The following is a 21,466-nucleotide window of genomic DNA, read 5'->3' as shown; positions in this document are numbered from 1 at the left end:
TGGTAAAAAGATAAAACCGACCCCAAATTTAGCTGCTTTTAATAAATTAAATGCAAATTTTACTCTTTTTATAATACTTTTAAGAAATTATATTCACTGAATGCTAGATGGCATTGCCAGTTTTAGGTGGTTTATTCTCCCAAAATATAAATTGCTAAATACATAAATTTAACAATATAAATTTCTAAATATTTGTATTAAGCACACAAAATAGATACCTGTATTAGGCACTTAATGGCATTGTGTTAAGCAACATACTTAGCGTACAAAGTAGGTAATATTAATATCATTTCTCCACATTTTATTACAGATGATGAAATTGAGGTTAAGAGAGCTTAAATAATTTGCCAGGGCCACACTGCTAATAAACGATAGATCTAGGATGTAAGCCCATGGTCTTAAGCATTTTGTTGGGAAGCAAAAATCTTTCCAACAAATAATTTTGATAAAAATTTACAGTGGTTTATACCCTTTTGGAATTTTTATTTTATCTATGACTGTGCTATATGCACTCACTAAATCCTCTAGACATAATGCTCTTTTGCAAGCATTAGTAAGATTTTTAAAAGTTATTTTATTTGATTTTTATTTAACACATATATTTACAATATTTAATGGTAATTTTACTGATAATAATAATTATATATCATATGTATATATACTTAAAATGTCTATTTTAATGAAAGAGAACATTTCCTGCAAAACTTAATTTCACACCTGATGGTTAGCTACACTACCATAGCCTGATGATTAACTGCACTACTATCAAATGAAATGGACATACTTCCAGGTTTAAGATCTGGTTGTTGTTTAGTAGGTGATTCTGACCAAGTCCACAGCCAGCTAAACCATCCTTTATTATCCTCTGACTCTTGTGCTCCTTCTCTAAAAATCCTGTATCCAGCTTTCTTTACCTAAAATGAATAAATTTACAAATAAATGACAAATTATCCTTTATTTAGTAATCTAAAGAAACAGAATATTTCTAAAACTTATCTACTTTAGTGAATAATTGTAAACAATAATCATACTGACAATAAAACACAGTAACCACAACATTGGCCAAACATCAGAATTTAGGATTACCAGGTACTTAGCACCACTGTCTTATAAGCAATGGTAATGGGGGGGAAAAAATTGGCTTTCACCTTCAATATGAACTCTCAGTATTTGATAAGCCCAATTAGTTAGAAAGAATTGTTTTCCCATAGAACCTGTCTGGTTTAAATACATGTGGCAAAACAGTGCATCAAATTTTCTTATAATACAAATAAGCAAATTTGAAGCCTTTTTAGGAAATAGTATATTACAGCACAATACCAATAACATCACAACATCTATCAAATCTGTATAAATTCTAGATTTATTTTTACTGATTGAAAGACATCTGGAATTACCTCAACTTCTGCCTGTTGTCTTGCTATAGTTATATTAAATACATCCAAAGTCTTTTCCAACTCCTAAAAATATAAATAAAGTATGTTTACATAAATAACTTTACATAAATAATTTTAATATATTCTCTATCAAACTGCTGTACTAAAGAAGAGATAGGAAGCAGAAAACAGGTCACCCATCAACATAATATTCCTGTTAAATTCTGAAAAGCAGTGCTTATATATATGTCAGCTTGGAAATTAGTAATGATGGAACAACTTTCTCATCTTTGTTGAGAAAGTTGTTCCATCATACATGTCATGCATGTAAGAGTTAGAATACTACAAGATACACAGGCACATACTAGAAGATAACATACATGCACTGTTTAAAATGACCTTTATTTGGGCTTTAACTACAGTTAAGGGTAAACACATTAGTGTCACTTTCAACTAAAAATACAATTATACGTCCTTCATATTACATGCACATTTTGTACATCATCATTAAGATATATCAAGTAGATCTAGATACACTTAAAACTTGTTTTTAAATTTTATACTTTTTCAAGTATTTCAGTATAGCTACTGAAATAAATTTTATACTTTTCCAAATATTTCAGTATAGCTACTGAAATAAACTGAGATAAGCTCAATCTTTCATCATATCTATACATTATTTCCATGATTACTTTTGAGAGCTTCATGCTCAAACCACTTTTAGTCCCAAAGAGAAACAGTGATGACCAACCATTACCTGGAAAACTTTACTCAGGGTTCTACAGTCCAGTAGACTTAGAGGGTTAAGGTTAAGATCCAAAACTAGGTAAGGAAATCTGTAACCACCAAAACAGAAACCCAAGCATTCGTAATAGCCTAGGTCTTCAGAAAGTCTTCTATTTCAAAAATAAAAATAAAACTCAATCTTAGGGAGTTTTTTGGAAATTGGCCTGGATTCATAATGGTTCCACTAATTTTGAGAGACTAACTTTTCTTAGACTCCCTAAGTTGTACTTCATCCATCTGTAAAACACTCCCGTCTAGAATATACCATAATGCTAGAAGATTAAGACTAATATTTAGAGAACTCAGGAGACCGCTAATTAAACGTAAAGTTGCTGGTGAAGACCAGAAATGCCACAAGGATTAAGAGGAACAAAAGCACTGTTTGAGCAAAAAATTCAGGAAAGTTCATACAAGAGACGGGACGTAAGCAAAACTTGAAGAATGAGTAAAACTGAGATAGAGATGAAGAAAGGCAGATGGAATGCATGAGCAGACTTGGCTATAAGTATAAGCATATACTTATAGAAGACAGGAAATTTATTTGATTAATGCACAGTTAGATGGTAACATAGGGAAAAATGGAGTGGTGACATAACATAAGGCTTTGAAACCAACACAGAGAAGACTGGAATCAATGGAGCAAATACTTTCTAGGCTTTTGAGGTTTGTAAATGTCATAATAATGTGAGGCTTCAAGTTACTATTTGCATAAACCCAAATCTCTCCAGATTGAGGAGAATCTCAAATTCCAAATGCACACAGGAAAACATCACCAGGGTTTGTAACACCCAACTGAAGTTAAGGAGTATGAAAAAGTCTAGTAAGTAAAAGAGACAGAGAATGATCAGTACAAATTAGAACAGGTAAGTAGGGAGTGTTAGTCACTAAAGACTGAGGAGTTAAGTAGTACAAAATATTTAACAAATTTTTTAAATGCCAACCTCCAGAGAGTTGAGAAGTTCACCAGACGGCTTCTTACTTGTTAGCTTTTTTTTATATAGTTCTTTATATTGCTTCATTTTTTGCCTGTGTTCTCTTATGTGCTTCCATGACCACATCCGTAAGTGGGGCCGAACATTTACTTCAAGAATACCACATATAGCATAAACCCACCTAGTTAAAAAATAAAAACAAAAACCCTACGCTTAAAAACACCCTCAAACCAACAGTATAAAATATAACTGATATTGCTTCTACTCTAAAAGCATACATAATACAGAGACTATGAAAATGGTATATTATCTGGGCACTTGCTTCTTCCCAGCCCTATTAGTAATTAACAATATACTATTTAGTCTTATCTCTTTCCTAAATGAAAATAATCAAAATCACTGAATTTTGTTATAATAAATATAGTTCTACAGAAAAACTATTAAAGTATTAATTGGCAACTAGCACTTCAGCCACCTGAATAGTAATTAAAAGTCAACTGAAAGAGTAATTGCAACTTCTAGAAACTAGGCAAGTGCTTAATAACTGGAAAAATAAGACTTTTGAATTTTAAAAAGGGGTTGCACTTTATAGACTACCATAACCCTTTCAAGTTTATAATAGGTTTAATATGTCTGATACCAAAGTTTGAAAACTAAAAAAAGACATGGTTAGAAAACAAACTGGGATATAGTTTCTTAATAATTCCAAAAATACAGTAAATGAATGGAATGCTAGTATTTCCAGTTGTAAATTCTTTATGAAGAATCCTTTAACTTAATTTTACTCATGTAATAAGCAAAAGCCACTATAAGTGTTTCAAGACAAATATTACATTATAGTTTCTATCAGCCCTTAAAGAGTATCTTAAAAAGTCAAGAAATTCACTTTTATACCATATTTTTTAAATCTTAAAAAACTTAGATTGAGCAATTTCACTGTGTATTTACCTGAAGAAAATGAAAACACTAATTCAAAAAGATATATGCACCCCCATGTTCACTGCAGCATTATTTACAAGAGCCAAGATATGGAAACAACCAAGTGCCCACTGATGGATGAATGGATCAAGAAAATGTGTGCATACACACAATGAAATGTTATTCAACCATAAAAGGAATAAAATCTTGCCATTTGTGACAACACGAATGGCTACTGAGGGCATTATGCTAACTGAAGTAAGTCAGACAGAGAAAGAGAAAGACAAATACTGTATGATCTCACTTATATATTGATTTTTTTAAAAAATGAGCTCATAGATCCCGAGAATACACTGGTGGTAGCCAGAGGCAGTGGGTCGGGGATGTGCAAAATGGGTGACGGGGATCCAAAAGACTTCCAGTTATAAAATAAATAAGTCATGGGGATATAATGTACAGCATGGCAACTACAGTTAATAATACTGTATGGCATATTTGAAAGTTGCTAAGAGAACAGATCTTATAAGTTCTTATAACAAAAAAAATACTTTTGTTAACTATGCATGATATTGGATGTTAACTAGACTTATTGTGGTGATCATTTTGCAATATATACCAATATTGAATCATTATGTTGTACGCCTGAAACTAATATATGTCGATTATACTTCAATTTGAAAAAATTTAAGGCATATTACCATTCTTTGGCATGGTAGTGGAGAGGTACATCAGGTTTGAATTTCCTATATGGTAGATTTTGCGTCATCATATCAACCGATTCAAGAAGTTCCATAAGACTGAAATACTGAAGAATGAAAAAAGTCAAAATTCTTAAATGTTTCAGATTTTTTGTTTAATTGTCAAAGATAAAAGTTAAATTATTGACTTTTTAAAGGAAATGTTATCATATACCATTATGAGTTTTTGAAAAAACATTTAAAATCTTAGCTCTCCTTTTATCAAACTGTAACTCACAATTTAAAATTTCATTAAAAAAATCACCTGTGGTTTATTAAATTCAATTGTTATGTCATGTAACTCAATATCCAGGCTTATTTTGGGGACAGAAAAGTCAAAATCCAATCCGCGATTCATCTGAAGTTTGGCATTAGCAGATATGGGGCGAAATACTGGAAAATAACACAGATTTTTAAAAATTAAATTGAGTTTTTTTCAAGAGTCTCAAAGTGCTAAAGGAATCAAGTTGAAAATGCTGATTTTCATTTCTTATATACCCTTTATACAGCTCCCAGATTTCCATACTGCTATGACTTGATCATATGAACCGTCACTTAGTGTTGAAGAGTCTTTTATATTTTTCCTATCTATAATTCATATTGTCTTTTATGAGTACAAGCTAAGTGAACTCCCCCTCAAAACAACAAAATAATCCTTACAAGCAGGAACACTCTCTAAAAGGCAAAACAGTCTAGTAAGACAATTTTAATAAAAGTATAGTTTTAAGGAATGAACATACATTAGAAATGCTAAGGGGAAAAATGTTTTATTTAGCCACTGACTTTCATTATATAATTATAATTCCTGAATTTCGGGTCAGTGTCTCTGTATCCATCTGTCCCCCTTTTAACTTGAAAAAAGAGAGGAGATAAGATGAGAGTTTATCCAAGATAACCTTCTTGGCTCAACTCATAATCTAAGATTTCTCTCAACCCTTTGTATTTAGTGCCAAAAAGAATAAGAATAATGCAGAGGGAGACCAGTAATAGCAGAATCTAGAAAGAGATCAACTGCTAAGTTATAAGCTAATCTGTATACAAAGATAATATATTCCTCTTGTTTTAATCATCCCTAAGGCATAGCACTAAATTCAAAAATACTTTTAATTTGAATAGGACAAGAAGGTATTCATCAATAGGGGACCAGTTAAATTCATTACTCTATACAACAGAATACTATACAGTTAAAAATGAGAGAAATTTATATGTACATAAATGGAAGGATATTGAAAGAGAAAGTTTAGAAAGTATATGTATAAAGCAATAATACCAGTATTTGAAAAGTAAAATTATTCCTCTCCTCCAGCTTTAACTCTTGTTAAACAAGACTATACCACCCACTATACCCTCCTTGGTTACGATAATTTATCCATCCCTGGGCTTCACCCTCTCCCATCTCTCTCAGATTTTAGCTCCTGGCAACTCTAATTTCTGGATTATTTCAATGTACAAATGATCATTCCAATACCATAGCCTCTCAGTTCCTTGGACTCTTCCCCCCTCACCTCATCCACTAGACCTTATCATACCAATATTCTCAACCTCTCAATAAACTCAGGCTCAAGCATCCAACTCTCCTACCACCACCACCTATCTCTCTAGTAATCCAATACCAAACCAAGTCTTAAGGGAACTACCATTCATTGATTCTCTATCCTTGCTCTGTCTTTCACTTCTGCTTCACATCCTCAGCTCTCCCTACCCTGTTGACAGTTATTTTAGTCATTCCCTTGCATTCACGCTTTAACTCCTTGGCCCTTCTCACTTTGTCAGTACTTACTAGGCAAAACTCGAATTCTGAATAAAGCCACTCTATTTACTCCATACCTCTATTTACTCCACATCAATACCTAAGCAGCTGTATGTGGTTGGGAAAAAACAAAATCACACTGATTGGTCTCACGTTACTGTCATAAATCTCAAGTAGGTACTTAATGTTGTTGACTAATCACGCAACATTCTTTTAGTCCAGGGATAGGCCAAACCTATACCACAGCCTGTTTTTGTATAGCAAGTGAGCTAGGAATGATTTTTATACTTTTAAAGCGTTGTTTAAAAGAACCAGAAAAATATGTGACAGAGACTATACATGACCTATAAAATGTAACATGTTTGTTTACTGCATGGTCCTTTGCAAAAAGAAAATTAGCCAACCCCTACTCTGGCCCAGTGGTTCTCAAACTGTAGTATTCATCAGAATCACTAGGACAGCTTGTTAAAAATAGATTGCTAAGCTTCACTCTCAGATGTTCTGTTTCAGTATGTCTGGGATGGGCCCTGGAATTTATATTTCTAACATGTTTCTAAGTGATACCGATGTTGCTAGTCTAAACAGCACTTTGATAATACTGCTCTCATCAATTCATTCTCTCATTCGCCTACATGGCTATCTCACAGCCCCTCCTCCCTCTGAAAACCTCTAATTCCACAGTTAAAAGAAAAAAAAAGAGTTCAGAAGAAAAAAAATCCCATTAACTCCAATCACCATATTTACTTGTTCACCCAACACTAAGACAGACTTTCTTTCTTTCTTTCTTTCTTTCTTCCTTCCTTCCTTTCTTTCTTTCTGGCTGTGTTGGGTCTTCATAGCTGCATGCAGGCTTTAGTTGCAGCAAGCCAGCAGCTACTCTGCGTTGCAATGCATGGGCTTCTTATTGTGGTAGCTTCTCTTGTTGCAGAGCACGGGCTCTAGGCGCACGGGTTCAGTAGTTGTGGCCTGCGGGCTCTAGAGTGCAGGCTCAGTAGTTGTGGCACATGGGCTTAGTTGCTCTGAGGAATGTGGGATCCTCCCGGACCAGGGCTCAAACCCGTGTCCCCTGCATTGGCAGGCAGATTCCTAACCACTGTGCCACCAGGGAAGTCCCAGACTTCTCTCCTATAACTGAAATCTGTCTTATAAACAACTGACCATGCTCCTACCTGTGGCAAAGCACTCCACTTGTACACTAAATTCTACCCCCTTTCACCCATGTCAATACAGAAATAATCCCTTCTCTCTCTTATTTTTCATGTTCTATGGATCATTCCAATCTTAGCCTATAAACAAGCTATCTCTCCCATTAAATAAAAAAACAAAAAACAAAACCAAAAAGAAATCCTTCAATTATCCTTCCCCCTCCAGCAAGTGTGCCAGTTATCAACTGATTGCCCATAACCTCCAGATCACCCTTCCCTGCCTGCTCTATAACCTAGATTTGGGTCCTTTAAATAGTTTTTCTTTACCAGCTAGCATAATGTTAATCTTTATCAGCAGAGGACACAGGAGAGATACTGCAGGAGCAAGGAGTTATGCTTCCTGGTTCTAAAGTGCTCATTCAGCAGACTCCTGCAGTGCCATGGTTCTGCAACGTGCAGCTCCTAAAGAAAATGGCTTCTCCCGTGTCCAGGCCCTCCAGCACAACAGATTTCTTCAGCACCAGACTCCTGCAGTACATGGCAGCTTGCACCATCCAACAGCCAGCAAATTCTCTCAGTACGTGGCTAAGGCAGTTTTAGAGTGGAGTGCCTTCTGGAGACAACTCTCCATGAGGCTCCCTAAAGAGTCTGTTTCCCTAAAGTTCCTGAATGCAAATTTACAGGTTTAACTGGCAGGGCACCACAGACTTTCCTGCCTCCTAGTGACCCATGGCCACGCCCTTTCCAACAAGTTCTAGATCTCAGTGCTGAGGGAGGTGGACCCTCTTCTTTGGACACTCCACCTAAGTCCTAGGGTAAGGGCTGTTCCTTCTATCTACTATTCTTATATTCTTTAGAGTTCTCTTTACTTTTTATTAGCCAATCCCTTGTTACTCTAATCCCCTGTTATATTTAGTAATTCTTCATAAATACTTTCCCTGCTCAAATTACTATGTGGTTTCTCTTTCTTCATCAGACTCTGAGTGAAACAGCCAGAAATAACAGTAGGGTAAAGGAGAAATAAGTCAAACTTGAAGTGACAGATTGGAGAGTCGTCAACACACGATACAGAAAAGTATTTTGCTTCTGCATATATATTATAAATATATTTAATTTTGTGGGAAAATTAACATGAAATATCACAGTGACATCAACAATATTCACTTAAAATTTATACTGATTACTTTAATTGTACATTTATTTTATGAAATGTACTTACCAAAATCATAACCTTCTGGAACAATACTTTCATCAACAATACCATTCCTCAGGCTATCCTATTCAAAGACAAATTGATTTTATTTATATTCATGCCAATATACCTTTATTCTACAAAATCCTATTATATGCAAAAGAAAAATGCCTAAAAGCAATTTAAAAAATAACTCAAACTTAGCAGAACTTAGTTAAGAAAATATTAAAATGGTTAGACACTATCTCATTAAACTACTATTATATAAGAATGCTCTAGAAATTTTTAGGATATGTGTGTTTATATATGTGTACAAGCACATGCACAAAATCTGACAGAATTCAACATCTATTTATGAAAAAAACTCTCAACAAAGTGGGTACAGAGGTAACGTATCTCAACATAATGAAGTCCATAGATGACAAGCCCACAGCTATCATCATACTCAAGGGTGAAAAGCTGAAAGCTTCTCCTCTAATATTGGGGAACAAGACAAAGAGGCCCACCTTCACCACTTTTATTCAACACAGTATTAGAAGTCCTAGCCAGAGAAATTAGGTAAGAAAAATAAAGGCATACAAATTGGAAAGGAAGAAGTAAAACTGTCACTATTTGCAGATGACGTAATATAAATAGAAAACCCTAAAGATTCCACCAAAAACCGTTAAAACTAATACTAAATGAATTAAATAAAGTTGCAGGATATAAAAATCAATATATGGAAAACTGAGGTGTTTCTATACACTAATAACAAACTATCGGAAAGAGAAATTAAGAAAAAAATTCCATTTACAATTGCATCAAAATGTAACAATAAATTTCACCATGGTGAAAGACTTGTACCCTGAAAATGATAAGGTACTGAGGAAAGAAAATGAAAAGGACAATAACTGATGGAAAGACATTCCATGCTCATGAATTTGAATAATTAATATTGTTAAAATGTCCATATTACCCAAAGCAATCTACAGATTCAATTCAATCACCACCAAAATACCAATTGCATTTTTCACAGAAATAGAAAAAACAATACTAAAATTTGTATGGAACCACAAAGGAACCTGAATAGCCAAAGCGATCTTGAGAAAGAAGAACAAAGCTGGAGGCATCATCCTCCCTGATTTCTAACTATATTACAAAGCTCTAGTAATCAAAACAATATGGTACTGGCATAAAAACAGATACAGATCAACAGAATAGAACAGACAACCCAGAAATCCCATGCATATATGGTCAGTTAATTTATAACAAAGGAGCCAAGAATATACAATGGGGAAAGGACAGTCTCTTCAATAAATGGTGCTGGGAAAACTTGACAGCCATATGCGAAAGAATAAAATTGCACTACTACCTTACATGATAAATGAAAATAACTCAAAATGGATTAAAGACTTGAACATAAGAGCTGAAACCATAAAAATCCCTAGAAGAAAACAGGTGGTAATTTCCTTGACATCAGTTTTGGTGATGATATTTTGGACAACAGAAACAAAGGCAACAAAAGCAAAAATAAACAAATATGACTACACCAAATTAAAGGCTTCTCCACAGCAAAGGAAACCATCAATTACAAGAAAAGGGAACCTTATGAATGCAAGAAAATATATGCAAATCATATACCTGATAAGGGGTTAATATCTGAAATATATAATGAACCCATATAACTCAAAAGCAAAAAAATAAACAATCCAATTAAAAAGTGGGCAGAATACCTGAAAAGACATTTTTCAAAGAAGAAATACAGATGGCTAACAGGTACATTAAAAGATGCTCAACAACACTAATCATCAGAGAAATGCAAATCAAAAGCACAAAGAGATACCACCTCATACTTGTTAGAATGGCTATTTTCAAAAAGACAAAAAATAACAAATGTTGGTGAGAATGCGAAGAAAAGAGAACCCTTCTGCTCTGTTGGTGGGATGCAAATTGGTGCAGACACCATGGAAAACAATAGCAGAGCCTCAAAAAATTAAAAATAGAACTACCATATGATCCAACAGTTCCACTTCTGAGTATCTTCCTGAAGAAAACAAAAGCACTAACTTGAAAACATATCTGTACCATGTTCACTGCAGCATTATTTATAATAGCCAAGATATGGAAACAACCTAAATGTCCTTCAAAAGGTGAATGAAGAAAATGTTTTACACACACACAATGGAATATCACTCAGCCATAAAAAAGAATGAAATTGTGTCATTTGTGACAACACAAATGGACCATGAAACAGCTCAGAGAAAAACAAATACTGTATTATCTCACTTCATGTGGAATTTAGGAAAAAAAGACAAACTCATAGATACAGAGAACAGACTGGTGGTTGCCATACGTGGAGAGTGGGGATGGGCAAAATTGATGAAGGGAGTCAAAAGGTCCAAACTTCCAGTTATAAAATAATTATTATGTCATGTGGATGTAATGTACAACAGGCGACTGTAGTTAATAATACTGTATTGCATATTTGAAAGTTGCTAAGAGTAAATCTTAAAAGTTCTCATCACAAGAAAAAAAACTGTGTAACTATGTATAGTGATGGATGTTAACTAGACTTACTGTGGTGATCATTTTGCAATATATACAGATATCAAAACATTATGTTGCATACATGTAACTAATAAATGTTGCATGTCAATTATACAAAAAAAGGCATGTGTTTATATGTTTCTGTACAGACACATACATATTCACCTGTTTCTGTAAATTCTGCTAATGGATTTTGCCTAAGGAAAAAAAGGACAACTGACTACAGTATGTCAGATAAATGACAATGAATAAAACCTTATGCAAAATATGATACCAACAAAAGTGTATATGCATATATCAAAAAAACTTACTCACCAATGATTCATCATAATTATTAAGATAAAACATCTGAGACTTCACATTCCAATAGGCAAAAAGGTTATCCAATAGGATTAACTGAAAAGAAATCAATTTTATTATAAGCCTCATTTTCATTGAAGATTCTTTAACATATGCTTTTTTCAGAATCTCAAATAATTGGTCATGTAACAGTTAAGCAAGTAAACACAATTCACAAAAATCCTTACCTATATATTATCATTTGCCTTCCTAATTAAGAGTATCTTTTGTCAAGCCCATGGGTTGACAAAACATATTTATTTTACCTTACGAAATAGTTTCTCAGTCTCAACATGTAAACATGGAATCCAGTATTGATCAGTTGTCTGAAAAGGAAAATAAAAAGCAGTAAAAAACTGTCACTTGCATGTGAAATGGCAGAGTGATAAATAGAATCTATCATGCCCTAGACCAAGTTTCCATTAAAATGTCCACGAAAACATAACATTCAGGGGCTTCCCTGGTGGCACAGTGGTTAAGAATCCACCTGACAATGCAGGGGACACAGGTTCGAGCCCTGGTCCGGGAAGATCCCACATGCCACAGAGCAACTAAGCCCACGCACCACAACTACTGAGCCTGCGCTGTAGAGCCCACGAGCCGCAACTACTGAGCCCATGTGCCACAACTACTAAAGCCCGCATGCCTAGAGCCCGTACTCCACAACAAGAGAAGCCACCAAAAAAAAAAAAAAAAAAAAGAAGAGAAGAAGGCACTGCAGTGAGAAGCCCATGCACCACAAAGAAGAATAGCTCCCGCTCACTGCAGCTAGAGGAAAAAACACCCACAAGCAGCAACGAAGACCCAATGCAGCCAAAAATAAAATAAATTAAAAAAAATCATAACATTCAGTCAAAGAATATTAACTGAATATTCTGCATTCAAGGATCTTATTGCTTGGTGGAAAAGCAAACTAGTAAACAAATTACAAACAGGTAAATGCCATTATGGAGGTTAAATACACAGTACTCTGGGAGAACATGGTGGGAGCCTCAATCTCAGGGATGTGATGGCAAAAGTGATATCTAACCTAATAAGTGACACATAAATAGAAATTATCAATTCTAAATTCAGTAGGGAATATGATTCACGGTAGGAAGATATTTGAATATATGACATGTTCAAAGAAGTGAAATAGCCCAATATGGCCCAAGAACTTATTCAAAACAACAGAAAGAGGTAAAATTAGGTATCTTACCTGAGGACAGATTACAAAGGGATTATAAACTATTTTAAGACAAAACTATGGACTTTATTCTAAGAGCAATGAAAAGTCACTGAGGGGAATAAACTGATATCCGATGCTTATGTTAAAAAGATGGTTTTCATTTTTTTTTCTAGAGAACTAAATGGACTAGAACAGTGTTGCTCAAAGTTTTCACACAATTAGGATCACCTGGAAGGCTTTTTAAACTAGATTGCTGGGTCCCAACCTGAGTTTCTAATTTAATATGTCTGGGCTGGGGGATAAGTTTCCAAGGACCTCCAAAACCAGTGGTGAAAACCACTGCTGACACAGTTACCAATCACCTTCACATTGCCAAATCCAATGGCTAATTCTCCATCCTTATTTTTCAGCATTAACAGTAGCATTTGACAGTTTACCTCACCCAACTTTATTGAATAACTTTTCATTTGACTTTTCTTTTTTCTCTTTCTGCTTGAGGTTGATCCAAGTTTTAAGAACAAATCATACACAAAAGCTTAATGAACATAACAAATAAAAGAATGTAATGAAATACTACAGAGCAGTTGAACTGAATCAACTGAACTACACGTGGCAATAAATACATGTCACAAACAATGTGTAAAGAAAAAGGGAACTTAGAGAAGAATCACATAACATATTTATGTAAACTTTTAAAAATATACAAAATATTACAGTTTTAATGAATATATTATATAAAGTTTAAAAACTTAGGATGTTTATCTCTTGGGTGGGAGAGAAGAGTGGAGTGGAATACAGAAGGAATTTATACTTTATTCATAACAGCTTATTCTTTAAAAGTATTTAAAACTTAATCTAAATGACAAATTCAACAATCATGCCTTCTGGATATGAGCAAATGTTTCATAATTCTTTATGTACTCCTATACTTTTAAAATTTCTCAATTTGAAAAATCAGGAAGAAAGTATGCCACGATTATTAATAATAGTGATGATAAAATGATTTGTTTCTTTAGGCTTTTCATGAATTATCAAAGATTCTGAAATGAACATTACTTTTATTTTGTACTTATGCATTTAAAATTCAGAATGGATTTTTAAAGAAAATAAGTATCAAATATCATAATTGGCAAATAATAATAGGCTCTCACATTTGAAACTAAATTTGATTGTCAACCATTTTTTGAACTGTGAAACTACCTACCCTCAGTTCCAATCCAGTCTATGCACTCCTGTACCACTTCTATATAGATATCTACTCCTGATGCTGGCATATATTAACAGTAATTACTAATTTAATTAACTATACTGCAAAATTAAATATGGTTGAATTTCTTTTTAAACAAAGTACCTGCATGCTGAGATTTTGAAGGGAAATACCAAATGACAGTGGGTTGTCTCGATTTGTGACCTAAAGAAGAAAACAGAGTAAATTTTACTCAGATTTTTAGTAGTTGTATAAAATTCATATTATAGAAGAACTTCACTTTCTGGGAAGTATACTATTTTGAACATTCAGAAACATTTTCCAACTTTCTGGAATAATTTTTATTCCATATTTTTCCTAATACTAATTAAAATATTAAGTATCAGTGTATTAGTGTAGTACAATAATAATACATCTGCATAATGTTTTTCAGTCTGCAAAAAAAGAAGTTTATAAAAAAAGTGATTGACCCTCACAATAGAACTATGAGAAGCCAATGATTATGTGTTTGAGAGAATGAATACATGATCCATTTGACATCAATTAGTTAAGTCTAGCTTTAATGATTCCTAGACCATTGCTCTTTCCAGGAAGAAAACACAGTATAATTTAAAGTATTTTAAAAATATATAACTGCTGGGCTTCCCTGGTGGCGTAGTGTTTGAGAGTCCGCCTGCTGATGCAGGGGACACAGGTTCATGCCCCGGTCCGGGAAGATCCCACATGCCGCGGAGCGGCTGGGCCCGTGAGCCTTGGCTGCTGAGCCTGCGCGTCCGGAGCCTGTGCTCCGCAACGGGAGAGGCCAGAACAGTGAGAGGCCCGCCTACCGCAAAACAAACAAACAAATATATATATATAACTGCTAAATTCATAACTCCCATTTATCAAAGGTGATTATAATATAAGCAAGGCATTTACCTTCATTATCTGATGTTTGAACATTTTAGAAAAGTGTAATCAAGGCACTAAGGACTGCAAATTACAACTATAATTATAAAAAATAAAGATAATGTCATCTTCAGCTCTATATCCCTCCACTTCCCAGCATCTCATAAGTTGACCACTACAGAGCAGGTGTCAACAAACAGTAAAATAAATATAAACCGTTATCACCTATTAAAATACTTACATCATCTTCATAGCGAATATGGATGTTGGAAATTTTCACTTGAAGATTTTTTATGATCTGAGTAATTAATTTTTCTGTAAAAGTGTCCTGTTTCTCCACCTGATGTTTTTCTACAATTGCAAATATCCATTTTTAATTTGAATGAAAAATACACTCTGTGTATACACTTATTGAGGTAACATAACTGGTACCTTGTTAAAGAAATATATCTGTATTTGTAAACAGAACACTAAAAGCCTGTTTTCCAAAAGTTTTACATACCAAAAGGCTTTCACGGGTGACTAAATGTACACAGTTTTCAAAAGCCACTTTCTTATCCAATCAAACTAAAGTCCAATACGTAGAATTTACTGTCATCAAATTTTATAATTTCTGTTAGCTATACCTGAATACATAAGGACATAGAAAACAATAAAGATTATTAGGTAAGAATTATGATAGGCTTATATTAGAAGAGCCAGAAACAGTAGCAAAGAATGAATCTCTGCTAAAATTTATGCTATCATCATAAGTTGTCTGTAGCTAGAAGTATAAAACAGCTGAATATGCTCCTTCCCCAATGAATACAAAATAGGAAGATGTAAGATCCTTTCCCTCTCTCCTTTTAAGCAAGGATGAAGGAAGTTCATCACTTGTTTCATTTTCCAAAATGAGATTAACAATCTCTTCAATACTTTCCAGGGAAATATAAAGAATTGAGGTTCCTAATTTATTTTTTAATATGCCTGTGATAACCACTAATTACTAACGTTTTTGCCCCCACTTGAAAATGCCAATGATGGTGATCTCCTTTCCTATTTCTAGTCCTATTCCACCTGTATATACATATTGTCTATCTTTTCCTCTAATGACCTACTACTCCCTAATTCAGCTGACCCAGGTCTCAGATAAAGAAAAGTTGATGAGGATATCATATGTACATCAAAGACAAGTGTGAGTGAACAAGAGATAAGTGAATATATTTGAATATATTGAAAAGGAGTTTAGAATTAAAAAGTGGAAAGTAGAATATAAACTCTTTGAAGACAGAACATTTTATTTTAAATGTTGAATGAATCCCACCACTACCTAATAAAATCCTCTGCTCTATAAATTTATTCAGTAATTCAATTAAATGCTAAATCTTTCTTTCCCTATCCACTAGTTTCTTTCTGACTTCCTTATCTGGCTCTGATTCCATAATAAATTATTTCAGCAACACTTTAAACTCTGTGCTCTCTTTTTTCTCCTTTTCCTCTTTCAATAAAGCTCCAACCCTGCATAAAACCAACAGTCTACTTTTTACATAAACATGTGTATGCCTTGCCAGGTGAGTAGTGGAGGAGAAAAATTACAACAGAACAGATTGCAGCTACTGTAAGTTAATCATTACCAACTTCAACTCACCAGCAACCTTACTACATTTCTCCAGTCAACTTGTTCACACTCCCCAGAATAACTATTACAAAATTCTTTTTGATACTCTTCAAAGGTCCAACAGCCCTTCCACTGCTCTCTTTACTCTTAGCAAATGACCTTACAACTATGGAAAAAATAGAAGCTTCTTTTCTGCAATCATCACTCAATCAAAACAGCTTTTTTTTAAGATGACCAATGACCTCCATGTCATAAATAAAATAATTATTTCTTAATCCTCAATTTACCTGATATCTCAGCAGGATCCGACATACTCTTTGCTTCCTAAAACACTCTTTTCCCATGGAGATATAATCTCTAAATTTCTTTCTCCTTATCTAACCACTCTTTCTTGATCTCTCTTTTTTTTTTTTGGCTGTTTTCCTCCTCTATACAATCCTTAAATGTTGGATTTCCTTATGGCAGGCTCAGTCCTAGAAATGTTTCTCTTCTCATTCTGTACTGTTGCTGCAGGGAATCTCATTCACACCTTATAGCCTGAACTATCATCCTAATGCTGACAACTCTCAAAAGTATACTGGATAAAGTCAGAAGTGAGATATAATCACAGAGAAGTTGGTACATTCAGTAAACTACAAAGGTCAGTATGGCTGGAACAAAGAACAGAGAAGATATGAAAGGGATGGGGCCAGTAATGAGGCTGGAAAGGTAGACAGGATTCAAATCATAAGAGCTTTTATGTATCCTGTTGAAGAGTTCAAACTTCTACCTGATAACAGTAAGGTATATAATTTAAGCATGGTTATTTATATTTTAGATATAAGTATAAATAAGAGGGACTTCTGATTAAACATGAGTTGCATCTATTTTTCTATTCCTCAGTAAAAGTAAAGGGGAAAAATGGATAAATCTCCAAGACCAAAAGAAAAAGAGTGTAGAAGAAAGAATGAATAAGAGAGAACCTCAAAAATTTAGAAGCTGGAAAGTAGACGGCCTTAGACAACATGACAGAGGAAGAAATCTGATCCTAAATGCCCATAAATGAAGATGCCAATTGGATTTGGCAGGAGTTCTTGCATATGACACCAAAGGCACAGAAACAAAAGAAAAAGTAGACAAATTGGACTTCATGAAAATTTTAAAATCTTGAACATCATAGGACGCTATCAACAGAGTAAAGAGGCTACCCAGAGAATGGAAGATAACTTGCAAATCATATATCCAATAACGGATTAACATCCAATTATATGAAGAACTCCTACTATTCAACAATAACAACAAAAAAAAAACAATTAAATTATGGGCAAAAGATTTGAACAGACATTTCTCCAAAGATAACATACAAATGGTCAATAAGCACATGAAAAGATGCTAAAATACTAATTTTTATAGAAATGCAAATCAAAACTACACGAGATACCACTTCATCCCATTAGGACCCTATTATCAAAAATATAGAAAACAACAGATGTTGGTGAGGATGTGAAGGAAATGGAACCCCTGTGCACTGCTTGTGGGATTGTAAAATGGTACAAGTCCCTGTAGAAAACATTATGGCATTTCCTCAAAAAATTAAAAATAGAATTACCGTATGATCCAGCAACTCCACATCTGGGTCTATACCCAAAAGAATTAAAAGCAGTGTCTCGGGGCCTCCCTGGTGGCGCAGTGGTTGAGAGTCCGCCTGCCGATGCAGGGGATACGGGTTCGTGCCCCGGTCTGGGAGGATCCCATATGCCGCGGAGCGGCTGGGCCCGTGAGCCATGGCCGCTGGGCCTGCGCGTCCGGAGCCTGTGCTCCGCAACGGGAGAGGCCACAACAGTGAGAGGCCCGCATACCGCAAAAAGAAAAAAAAAAAAAAAAAAAAAAAAAAAAAAAAAAAAAAAAAAAAAAGCAGTGTCTCAAAGGGATATTTGTACACCCATGTTCAGAGCAGCATTATTTACAATGGCTGAAGCACAGAAGCAACCCACGTGTCCACTGATGGATGAATGGATAAGCAAAATGTGGTATATACATAAAATGGAATATTATTCAGCCTTAAAAAGGGAATTCCAACATATGCTACAACATGGATGAACCTTGAAGACATAATGCTAAGTGAAATGAACCACTTGAAAAAAACATGAATACTACATGATTCCACTTACATGAGTACTGAGAATAGTCAAAATCATAGAGACAAAAAGTAGAATTGTGGTTGCCAGCGTCTGGGGGTAAGGGGGGAAGAATGGGTGGGTTACTGTTTACTGGGTGTAAAGTTTCAATTTTACAAGATGAAAGAGATATGAAGAGATATGGTGGTGATGGTTGCAATACAATAAATGTACTTAATACCAATGAACTGTACACTTAAAAGTAGTTAAGATGGTAAATTTTGTTATATGTATGCCACAATAAAAAACAATTTTTTTTTAAAAAGATGATGGGGGGTCTTCCCTGGTGGTGCAGTGGTTGAGAGTCTGCCTGCTGACCGGGTTCGTGCCCCGGTCTGGGAGGATCCCACATGCCGCGGAGCAGCTGGGCCCCTGAGCCATGGCCGCTGAGCCTGCGCGTCTGGAGCCTGTGCTCCGCAACGGGAGAGGCCACAACAGTGAGAGGCCCGCGTACAGCAAAGAAAAAAAAAAAAAAAAAAAAAAAAGAGGATGGGGGTAGGAATGAGTGACATCAGAGAGGAAAACATGATTACAAGAAGTGTTGCAGGAAATGTGTTAAATCTCCTTTAATGTTCTTTTACCTGTTTGTCAGCAGGTAAACTGTTTATTACTGCCTTTTTTTTTTTTTTTTTTTTTTTTTTTTTTTTTTGCGGTATGCGGGCCTCTCTCTGTTGGGCCTCTCCCGTTGCGGAGCACAGGCTCCGGACCCACAGGCTCAATGGCCATGGCTCACGGGCCCAGCCGTTCCGCGGCATGTGGGATCTTCCCGGACCGGGGCACGAACCCGTGTCCCCTGCATCGCAGGCAGACTCTGAACCACTGCGCCACCAGGGAAGCCCTATTATTGCATTTTTTAATTTAAAAAAATAAATGCATGGCAAGGATATTTTGATCAGTACACATATATTTCTTTTAAGATACTTAGCTACCAAATGAAGGACAGAGGAGCATAAGGTAAGCAGATGACAAGGTTAGGAAAATGACTTTATGTTCAAAGATAAGGGAGGCAACATTATATTTACATGCCAAAGAGAAAGATTCACTAGAAGGAGAAGTTAAGAGTCAAGAGTATAGAGTGTAGGTGTTGATGGTGACACCATTACTATCACTAGCATAAGTGGAAAGGGATTAGATTTCTTCAGGCCATCTCTGTCACTGACAAAAGAAGTGGATTGAAGTAATGGACCATTTTGGTCTAGGCTGAATAGGAATGGATGTGAGCCAGAGGGTAAACAGATTTGGGAAAATATATCAAGAGACTAAGTAACTCCAAAAGGTGAAGAATTGATACAAGTGGAATAAGAAAGAGAAGACAAGAAAGGTAAGAAAATATACTTGATGAAATTAATTACTACAGTTAAAATCTAACCTTACTCTTATAAGCTAGGGATATTATTTGCACTAAGGTAAATTTCTATAAGGTAAAATTTCTGTAAAAATGATAAAACATAGAAACTACATTATAATTCCTCATGTAATAAGATTCTGTCATATTTTTAAAGTAATCTCAGTGCTTCCAGAAGAAAAGAATACTCAAATGTGATAAATATTTAGGTCTTTTCCACTTTTCTTATTACCATTCTTATCCGTTTTTACCTTGATCAGCTACTTTTCGTTTTGCTTCTTCTATCCTTTTCAGTTCCTGTTGCTTTGCTTCAAAGAGTTGTTTTTCTTCTTTTAAAGGATCATATTTTATTCCTACAGGAAGTGTAAAAAAGGAAGAATCTTAATTACCTTAAATTTACTCATTCCAAAAAATATCCTGGAAAATAATCACTAATTCAAAGTCTGCAAAAATTAGAGTAAAATCCAATTTATGTTGTATTATCAAATACCAAATTTAAATATTAAAAAAATCTCCAAAAATTCACCAAAATTATTTGAACAAACATAATTATCAAATATAAAGATTTTTCCATGCACAAAAAAGAGTAACTGAAATGATAATGTTTAAAATTTGACTTACTAGAAGAAGGCACTATGAGTAAATAAATGTCTTCCAATAGAGCTTCAACTGGTTGGGTATAAAGGTTTTTCCATGGAATTATAAGACTAAGATTACCTACATGAAAAAAAAGACAAAAAATGTTATTCTTTCAACCTAGATTTACTATCAGCTTATTTTCTGTCAGGCATTAAAAGAGATAACAAAGTAGCCTTTGACCTTATGAGCTCATTAACTTTGTAGAAAGCTATTTTACAATCGTAAACAAAAAGCCTTTACAGTGATGATTTGAAATTATTTGTACTAGTATTGTTGGAAAATCTACTAAACCATATTCTAAATATTTACAAATTTCTATTTCTGGTGATATGTACCACAAACATACCAATATTATTCTTCCATTAATCGACAACCCTTGATATTATAATATTGATTTTCCCCAATTCTTACTCAAAATCTCTAAGAAATATTTTTCTCATACTTTAAAAAGGTAGGTTACATACTTTACATGTGTATTTTTTATATATAGATTTTACATATATATTACATGGTATATATATAGTATATACATAAGTATGATTATCATAAGTGTATGTACTAACAAATTTCTATGGTAATAATCAAGGATCCTAGGCAATACTAGAAAATCGTCCCAAATAATGAAAATATTTTACTACAACCCAATAGCAAAGTATTTTAAAAAGCATTAGATTTCTTGAACTAAAAAATACTATGTAAGGGGCTGATTATACTATTAATTCTAGTTTTATGTATTTACAAAATTTCTATAATAGTTATTTTCAA

The 21,466-nt window shown here is 34.3% G+C and overlaps 1 protein-coding gene across 3 annotated transcripts in view; it reads right to left on the bottom strand.

Moving 5' to 3' along the window:
• The window catches only part of VPS13A (vacuolar protein sorting 13 homolog A), a 257,157-nt gene that overhangs the window by 215,574 nt on the left and 20,117 nt on the right, over positions 1-21,466 (bottom strand). For all 3 annotated transcript variants that reach the window (XM_060102349.1, XM_060102347.1, XM_060102348.1), the window contains exons 4-15: positions 20,684-20,779; positions 20,314-20,415; positions 15,206-15,315; positions 14,221-14,280; positions 11,968-12,027; positions 11,678-11,758; positions 8,864-8,921; positions 5,015-5,142; positions 4,711-4,817; positions 3,104-3,275; positions 1,398-1,460; positions 785-914 (exon numbers count right to left, since the gene is read on the bottom strand). In XM_060102349.1, coding sequence (XP_059958332.1) covers positions 785-914; positions 1,398-1,460; positions 3,104-3,275; positions 4,711-4,817; positions 5,015-5,142; positions 8,864-8,921; positions 11,678-11,758; positions 11,968-12,027; positions 14,221-14,280; positions 15,206-15,315; positions 20,314-20,415; positions 20,684-20,779 — 1,167 coding nt within the window. The remainder of the gene's footprint in view (positions 1-784; positions 915-1,397; positions 1,461-3,103; positions 3,276-4,710; positions 4,818-5,014; positions 5,143-8,863; positions 8,922-11,677; positions 11,759-11,967; positions 12,028-14,220; positions 14,281-15,205; positions 15,316-20,313; positions 20,416-20,683; positions 20,780-21,466) is intronic.

The sequence above is a fragment of the Mesoplodon densirostris genome, chromosome 6 (genome assembly GCF_025265405.1).
Source record: "Mesoplodon densirostris isolate mMesDen1 chromosome 6, mMesDen1 primary haplotype, whole genome shotgun sequence".
Taxonomy (NCBI): Eukaryota; Metazoa; Chordata; class Mammalia; order Artiodactyla; family Ziphiidae; genus Mesoplodon; species Mesoplodon densirostris.
This window is presented reverse-complemented; position numbering and strand designations above follow the sequence as displayed.